We start from the raw sequence: 9,316 nt of genomic DNA, 5'->3' as shown, positions 1-9,316 counted from the left end.
TTGTTGACTGGAACTCTTGCTCTCAAAGGCACACAAAAGGAGTCTGACTACTCTAATGACGTCATAACGTGAGGAATTCAAACCACATTGAGGATGTGTGTAAGCACGCTGGACAGCAGTCCTAGTCTTCGAGAAGTCCCAGGCTGGGCTCCAGATACATGAGTGAACAAGGCTTCAGGTAATTATAGCTCTCAGCCACTGAGTCACCCTAGTCTTTGAATCTTTCCATCTGATGTCCCAGATACTGTGGTGCAGAGACAAGTCATCTTTGTCATGTGCTGTCCAAATGTCTGATCCACCGAATCTAGAAGAAGAATCCAAGCAACTAAGAGGTGAGTGAGTGGAAGTCACTCAGTCGTGTCCAACTCTTTGAGACCCCATAGACTGTATAGCCTGCCAGGCTCCTCTGTTCATGGAATTCTCCAGACCAGAATTCTGGAGTGGGTGGCCATTCCCTTCTCCAGGGGATCTTCCCAACCCAGGGACTGAACACAGGTCTCCCACATTGCAGGTGGATTCTTTACTGTCTGAGCCACCAGGGAAGCTCAACTAAGAAGTTGTGGGTGAATTTGTTATATTGTTATAGCAACTGGAACTAAGCCATGAAAAACCATCACAGCTAAATTGAAAATGAAAGGCAAAAAAAAAAAAAAAAAAGAAAATGAAAGGCATATTTGAGGCCAATATTTAGCTTTCAAGGCAGTTAATAATCAGTGTTTTTATAATTATTTTAGAATCTTGTGTGAATGAAATAATGATGTAAATACTCCTAGTATAATACTTGGCAATAAAAAATAAGAGTTTATTATTATACCAAAAGATATATATGTATATATTTATTTCCAAATGGTTATTATCAATGACCTACAAGAAATAATATTCTGGCCCAATATTCTAAAACTTTACATATACCACCTCTAAGTTATAGATGAATAAATATGTGGTTTGTTATTCAAGGTCACACATATCTAGGAAGAGCAGGAATTCAAACCCATAGTATTTTACTCCAAATCTTTTCCTTGTCATCACAACATTCTCCTCACCCCAGACATTTTGATATTTAGAGAAAATAGGAAATTACCATTGTGAAAAGCTGACACCACAGAGAAGAGGCTCAAGAATGAAAAATCAACTTTGTACCCAGAAAAGACAGATTAGGAATGATTTAATGATTAGGAATATGAAGGATATGTATATAGGGGAATAATTTTCTGTATTTTATAAGAATACCTACATATCTAATTTATAAAAAGTTAGAATTTAGAAACTTAGGTGAGCAGTGAGCTCTTAATAAGCACTTCATTTTTGTGAGGATTAACTCTTCATATGCACTAAAGCTTAACTATCTTTACTTCATGATTTAAAACAAAAAGAAAAGATTGACATTATATTTAATTGATATGGTTGGCATACAGATACCAATGATACACAGAGTTCAGGATTAAATGGTTATTAAGGCCCCTTTAATTCTAACAGATAGTAACAGTACTTTCCATCTATGCAGCATTGATTATTTCGTTGAAATTGGTAAAGGACTCTCTATCAACTTACTCCCCAAAACAGGCCCCTAACGTAGGTATTATTTTAGTGTGCCTTTTTCTACAGGTGAGAAAGCTAGTACTCAAAAAAGTGAAGTCATTTTCCCAAGGTCATCCAGCTACAGAATAGAACTGGGTTTATATTATGGTTAGGTCTCTCATTTCTTCATCTTTATAAAGTACTCTAAAGGAAACCCAATAAAACCACATGTGGAGATTATATAATGGCATGGCCAGTCATAGCCAAAGTAAACTTGTAGTACTCTAAGTTGGTTTTTATTTGTATATTTGTAAGCTGTTTTTGAATTACTACTGATCACCTTTGAGAATACCATTGCTAGTATAACTGTACAGTTCTAATATTAACCTAATACATAAATTTCCTACATTTATAGGTGGGTAATTGAAAAATATATACATGGAAAAACATACAGCGCTTACAAACCAAATGCAAATAAAACTCTTTAAAAAATCTTAGAAATTCATTAAGCGGGTTACGTCAATCCTATTAAAAATGCTTCATCTATGTACAACTTTAAAAATACTACTCCAGGAAACAAAAATTCTTTGGTTCAGCAAAAAGATTCTAAATGTGGAAATATAATTTGTTAAGGATGCACCTTCTTGGGTGGGGCCTCACTCATCTGTTTTAACACTTCAGAAAGCAGATAACTGATTCTCTGAATGCTGAAAATATGGGTGGAGTGTGGGTAGAGGTTGCTTTTCCTATAGAACATCAGCATATGGAAATATAACCAGGAGCTTGAACAATGCAGAAGCTTCATTAATGGAACTTTTTAATGCAGAAGAAACGTCATTTTTACTCTGCTAGATCAGAAAGGTAGAAAGTCGGCTTCCTATCCATTTGGAAAGGAGGGTGGGAGAATAATCATGATTGACACATAAAAACATTCTACTAGCAAAGTTCTTAGGCACTGGCATCCAACACTATTGAAACAAATCTACCCATCATTTGGAAGACTACAGAGGAGACAGGAGGGGACTTGATGTCGGGTGTCCTTGTTACTGGGCATTACTTCTCGAGCGGCTGGCCTGCCTTACATATCTAAAATTATAAATAGTCCCATGACTCATACATCTTTTTAAAAAATTATTAATGCAACAGTGATTTTGGTTTGCATCAATATTTGCCAATGGGATTTTCATTAAAAATTAACTGTGTTTATTCTATACTCTTGGTTTATTAATAGCAACAGTCACAGAACTGGCCAAAATATCTCAGAGTCTCAAAGAGTCAACATTTTGACCTTTTGGAAGTTTTTCTCCTCCACAGGTAAGGGGAAGTAAAAGCCTTCACAATCTAGTTTCTGCATATTTTCTAAGTTGATTGTGAAAATATTTAATATGTAAGATAAAACTTTTCCAAAGGCCCCTCAATTAACCACACGTTACAACCACCTCTCACAAGACTTCTGCAAAGTCTCTGAGGTACCACAGCTGGTCACGGGAAAATAAAAAATATTTTTTGCTTTGTTTATTTTTTCTAAGTTCTCCAATATAATATAATTACCTGGAAGGAAGAATTAACTCATTTATGTTAGGAAGTGGTACCAAGGACTAATATTCAAATTTGCCTTTCCCCAGACTACTTTCAGAAGCATATTAATTTATTTCTAGGTTGAATGCAGGTAAAAATCAAGAATTTCTATTGACTAACAAGTTTCCTGCAAACCGCAATTTCAAGATGCCATGATGCTTACGTGAGATTGTTGGGAAAGGGAAATTTTCCAAAATTAACCCTTGTTCTTCCTTCTATTTGAATGACTTAGTTGCTCAAGGACAAGACATTTTTTATACCTTACTAGGACTTAAACAAGACAAGAATGATAAGGACGGAGCAATAGATTGCAGAGAAGATAATGTCCCTTTAACAAAAATGGTTCTGACTTTGAAGAGGGGACTAAGACAGCCTTCAACATTTGAGAAAAGCAAAGAATGGAACACATGAATAATTCACAGCATCTAAATGAGACGTTATAATTCAAAACCACCTCTGCACCCACTCTCGCCCACCACCCCCCACCCCTCCCCAGATCATGGGCAGGGATTCGTTTCTCTAATGGTCTTCCAAAAGATAGTGTCAAACTCCAAAGAGAAATGATCAGTGTTGGATTACTAGGACTTCTAGTCCTCTTGATTCTGTAGGCAGTGATCGTCTTCCCTTCTCTCAGAAGTCTTTGTCCCAGCCTGACAGCTCATCTGGAGGCACCCCCCTTTCAGGAGGATACTTGTCGAAGTAGCTGTGATCTGTGGGTCCACTGAGCTAGTAGAGAAAAGATGAAACCAAAGGTGAGGATAATGTTGACAAAGCATGCTAGAACACATGGGAATGCTCCCTGTATCTGAACACTGATTTTATACTGCAGCCACTTGTAAGGTACGCATAAGGAAAAGATGACCAGTTATCAGTTTTGAATCACACTCTCAACCTCATTGAGATCTCCCCTTTAGAACAAATGGATTGGATTCCAGAATTACCTTTGATAGGAGCTACCTGGCCTGAGAAGTTATTTCTGAAAGAAAAGGTGAAAAAAAATGATATCTATTTTTCAAACTGGAAAACATTTTAAAAGGAAATACTTTTTCTTTAAAAATGGGTCAGAATCCTTCTTCCACTTTGTATATTTCTCATCAATCGAAATTTTATATGGCTAATTGACCCATATAAAGTCTCCAGAAGTTTAAACAATGGGAAAATTCAAAATGTTTGTTTTGAATGACTTTGTTGAAAGAATGAAATGACTCTGGTGTTCAGTTACTCTGTAAATCAAGTGGTTTCCAATTTTTAGTCTTCAATTTTCAGTCTTCAATTTTCATTAGTATCTAATTGAATTATCAGCTGGTAGATAATTGAAAATACTATTTAGAATCCATCATAATGAGTTTTGGAGAGACAAGGAGACTACTCAGGTGTTCAAAGTGACATTTTATTACAAAACCCTCCACTCTCATTTACTTATTTACGTGAACACAACTCTTAGCACGTTCATCTATCGGACTGGCCAAAAAGTTCATTTGGGTTTTTCTGGAAGATGGTATGGAAAAACCTGAACGAACTTTTTGACCAACCCAATATATAAAAATAATTTTTAAGAGAAATAGAACTGATGTGGAATCTGGTTCCACTTATTAATAAATAATATTTATCCTCAAGTACATTAAATAATTTCTTTTCAAAGCATTTTGCTTAATAATTACTTTAAAATTTATAATGTATTTATGTTGTTTGATACTGCATCTTACAAAAATGTAATTATAACTGAATTCAGAAGAAATATTTGTGCTGCCAACAAAATCTTTACTGTCACAAAAGTTTTTAATTAAAAAAAAATTAAAATTTAAAGTTTTTAAAGGATGAGCAATAGAAGGCTTTCCAGCATAAAAATCTTTTATATTAGGATAAAATTTTATAGGGAACATCTAACAGAAATATGGAGATAGGCATTCAGAGAGAAAAATGAATGATATAATATTTCTGTCTGTATTTTAAAATTATTTTTAAGATAATTATTTCTGTCCAAAAAGTAACACTCAGGGACTGAGCACTGGAAATGTAGCTAGTCGGAATTAAGATGTGATGAGAAGTGGAAAATCCACTTGAGATTTTTGAAAATTTAGAAAGATCTCATTAATATTTTGTGTTGGTTACAATTTGAAATGTAACGTGTAAGGGCTTCCCTGGTGCTACCAAGGGCTTCCCTGGTGGCTCAGCTGGTAAAGGATTCGTCTGCAATGCGGGACACCTGGGTTCGATCCCTGGGTTGGGAAGATCCCCTGGATACAGGAATGGCTACCCACTCTAGTATTCTAGCCTGGAGAATTCCATGGACTGTATGGGGTCACAGAGAGTCAGACACGACTGAGAGAGTTTCACTTTCATTTTCACATGTGGAAATAATAATCCTTAATGTAGTAAAATAATTAAAACTAATTTCACCTATTTCTTTTAACCCTTTTAAATATGGCTACTGGAAGATTTTAAATTGCATATAGGTTCATATTATATTTCTAGAACCATCTTTCAGCCTGACCAACACTGAGACTTAGAAATGAAAGTGTTAGTCACTCAGTCGTGTCTGACTCTTTTTGACTCCATGGACTATACAGCCCACCAGCCTCCTCTGTTCATGGAATTCTCCAGGCAAGAATATTGGAGTGAGTAGCCATTCCTTTCTCCAGGAGATCTTCCTGACCCAGGGATCCAACCTGGTCTCCTTCATTACTTAGATTCACATGTAATGCATTCCTAAGAGTTGAGCTAAGGTCCATTGAACAGGTAATAGAATCATATTTGCATAGAATCACAACTGCAATGACATTTTAACTTAAATTTAAAAACTTAAAATTTTTAAGATCTATTATATACATACACTTGAGTTTGCACACATGATCACACACTTAAACTCTGTTTACAAAAACACCTAGAAAAAAATCAAGAGAGTAATATCAGCTACCATACCTCTCTTTGTAAAGGTGATGGAAGATTTCGTGCTTTCAGTCCCTCCCAATTAAAACCATTTAACCACCTGAGAAATGAGAAAAGCACAGAGGAATATTACTGATCTGATACACTATTAGCATGTCATGTTATCTGTCAACCCATTCTGTTGCCTGCTTCCTGCCTGCAATGGTGTAGCTGTAAGTAATCAGAGAGAAATACTCACTGTGCCCACACACACACACACACACACACGTGTGTATCTCACATTAAATCCATGCCCACTACTTTCCCGGGAGGGGGCTTTAGTGTCTCCAGCAGTCAGTCTAGGTCTCCCTGTTTTTCCACTCATTGCCACACCCTTTTAGACTCAAAATTCATTCTTTGTCTTCTCTCCTCAAACTTTCAGAACCGCCTCTCCATCCTCACTCCCAAATGATAGCCTGGCTTCCTATTTCACGAAGAAAATTGGAGCAGAAAAGAGAACTCCTACAATTTTTCACCAGCATAATGCTACACGCAAGTTCAGGAGCTAAGTCATGTCTGACTCTTTGCAACCCCAAGGACTGTAGCCTGCCAGGCTTCCTCTGTCCATGAGATGTTTCAGGCAAGATACTGGCGTGGGTTGCCATTTCCTTCTCCTATGTACCTGCCTATGTACCCACCTCTGTGTGTTTCCCTTCTCTCCTGTGCCATGAATGCATTGCCTTTGCTTCCAGTTGAGGAGAGCTCCTCTACTGTGTACTTGATCTTGTAGACATTCTTTATTCAAACATGCTCCTTAAAATCTCACCTCTCCTGAATTTTCTCTGCTGATGCATTCAGATCAGTGTGGAAAAAATGAAATTCTTGCAACCACAAAGCACTCTCCCTTCACCTGAACTTTTCTCCAACTCTCACTCCAGTTCTCTCTTCTCATTGGAAGAAAACTTGAAAGAATAACCTAATCACTGTATCGACTGCAGATAAAAAAATTGCTGCCTGCTAATGCCAAAGAATGCTCAAACTACCACACAACTGCACTCATCTCACACGCTAGTAAAGTAATGCTCAAAATTCTCCAAGCCAGGCTTCAGCAATACGTGAACCACAAACTTCCAGATGTTCAAGCTGGGTTTAGAAAAGGCAGAGGAACCAGAGATCAAATTGCCAACATCCACTGGATCATGGAAAAAGCAAGAGAGTTCCAGAAAAACATCTATTTCTGCTTTACTGACCATGCCAAAGACTTTGACTGTGTAAATCACAATAAACTGTGGACAATTCTGAAAGAGATGGGAATACCAGACCACCTGACCTGCCTCTTGAGAAACCTATATGCAGGTCAGGAAGCAACAGTTAGAACTGGACATGGAACATCAGACTGGTTCCAAATAGGAAAAGGAGTACGTCGAGGCTGTATATTGTCACCCTGTTTATTTAACTTATATGCAGAGTACATCATGAGAAACCCTGGGCTGGAAGAAGCACAAGCTGGAATCCAGATTGCCGGGAGAAATATCAATAACCTCAGATATGCAGATGACACCACCCTTATGGCAGAAAGTGAAGAAGAACTAAAAAGCTTCTTGATAAAAGTGAAAGAGGAGAGTGAAAAGTTGGCTTAAAGCTCAACATTCAGAAAACTAAGATCATGGCATCTGGTCCTATCACTTCATGGCAAATAGATGGGGAAACAGGGGAAACAGTGGCTGACTTTATTTTTCTGGGCTCCAAAATCACTGTAGATGGTGATTGAAGCCATGAAATTAAAAGACACTTATTCCTTGGAAGGAAAGTTATGACCAACCTAGATAACATATTAAAAAGCAGGTAGACATCACTTTGCCAACAAAGGTCTGTCTAGTCAAGGCTATGGTTTTTCCAGTGGTCATGTATGGATGTGAGAGTTGGACTATAAAGAAAGCTGAGTGCGGAAGAATTGATGCTTTTGAACTGTGGTGTTGGAGAAGACTCTTGAGAGTCCCTTGGACTGCAAGATCCAACCAGTCCATCCTAAAGGAGATGAGTCCTGGGTGTTCATTGGAAGGACTGATGTTGAAGCTGAAACTCCAATACTTTGGCCACCTGATGCAAAGAGCTGACTTATTTGAAAAGACCCTGATGCTGGGAAAGATTGAGGGCAGGAGGAGAAGGGGATGACAGAAGATGAGATGGTTGGATGGCATCACCGGCTTAACGGACATGGGTTTGGGTGGACTCCAGGAGTTGGTGATAGACAGGGGGGCCTGGCGTGCTGCGGTTCATGGGGTCGCAAAGAGTTGGACACAACTGAGCAACTGAACTGAACTGATGCCAGTAAACACTGAATGTTGCCTGCACTGAAGCCATCAGCCCCTGTAGCCACCTGGCAAGGAATTTGGGGTGGAGAAAAACATAATATTGGCACTAGACAGTTGAGATATATACCAAAATAATAATTTCAAGAAGATGCCCAGACTCTTGCTTCTTCTCATATATAGAAAAGCAGTAAAATCGTTGACTTGTGATGTCTTTGTGATTAGCCATAAATGTTTTTTCTCTCTTTTTTACATTGAAGTATAGTTGCTGTACAGTATTATATGTTACAGATGTACAATACAGTGGTTGACAATTTTGAAAGGTTGTACTCCATTTATAGTTATTACAAAGTTGGCTATATTTCCTATGTTGTACAATATATCTTTGTAGCTTGTTCTTTACCTAATACCTAATAGTTTGTAGGTAAATTCTTACTCCTCTACCCCTAGATTGCCCCACCCTGTTTCAGCAGTAATCTTCTGATGTCCTACTACATGCTTTTTTCTTAAGCAAAAACTCCTATATGTCCCAGCTCTCCCTTACCTCTCCAGAGCAATTTCTCAGAGATAGCTGAGAGGCTACTTCCCAGGCTATCGTCCTCAATAAGGTCTCTGAATAAAATCTAACTTGCAACTTTTAGGTTGTGTGTTTTGCTTCAGTTGACACTACCCATTTTCTCCTAGGCACACTTCAGTCAGATTTCACCCTCTCCACTCCATGACATTGCCTCGGTTAACCTCACTGCTATCAGCATTTGCCACAGCTCATCACTCACACTTACCCATCACTCACACTTATCCAAACACTTTCTTTGCTTGAGACTTACTCTTGTTCTGGCTTTCTTCCTGCCTTCCTGAGTACTTTTTCCTCATTTTCCACTGCTACTTCCATATGAAGTTGGTGTGCTCTGGAGCTCAGTCATTGGACCTGTTCATTTTTCAACTACCCTCACTTTGTAGGTAATCTCATTCAGTCTTATGGCTTTAAATAGCATGTACGAACTGATTACTCTCAAATTTCTATTTCCATTCAAGATCTC

The 9,316-nt window shown here is 37.9% G+C and overlaps 1 protein-coding gene across 5 annotated transcripts in view; it reads right to left on the bottom strand.

Moving 5' to 3' along the window:
* Nucleotides 1-778: 778 nt before the first annotated feature.
* Nucleotides 779-9,316, bottom strand: part of PRKG2 (protein kinase cGMP-dependent 2) — a 125,317-nt gene continuing 116,779 nt past the window's right edge. For 4 of the 5 annotated variants that reach the window (XM_086407544.1, XM_086407543.1, XM_086407547.1 and 1 more), the window contains 2 exons: nt 6,019-6,085; nt 779-3,822 (listed from right to left, as the gene is read on the bottom strand). In XM_086407544.1, coding sequence (XP_086263670.1) covers nt 3,727-3,822; nt 6,019-6,085 — 163 coding nt within the window. In that variant the 3' untranslated portion in view covers nt 779-3,726. The remainder of the gene's footprint in view (nt 3,823-6,018; nt 6,086-9,316) is intronic. The other variant, XR_015166125.1, reaches the window with a different exon arrangement.

This window comes from Bos grunniens, chromosome 6, assembly GCF_055505025.1.
Source record: "Bos grunniens cultivar Pamir isolate PY7600 chromosome 6, Bosgru_T2T1.0, whole genome shotgun sequence".
NCBI classification, from domain to species: domain Eukaryota; kingdom Metazoa; phylum Chordata; class Mammalia; order Artiodactyla; family Bovidae; genus Bos; species Bos grunniens.
Note: the sequence above shows the minus strand (reverse complement) of the source record. Positions and strands in the feature narration are given on the sequence as shown.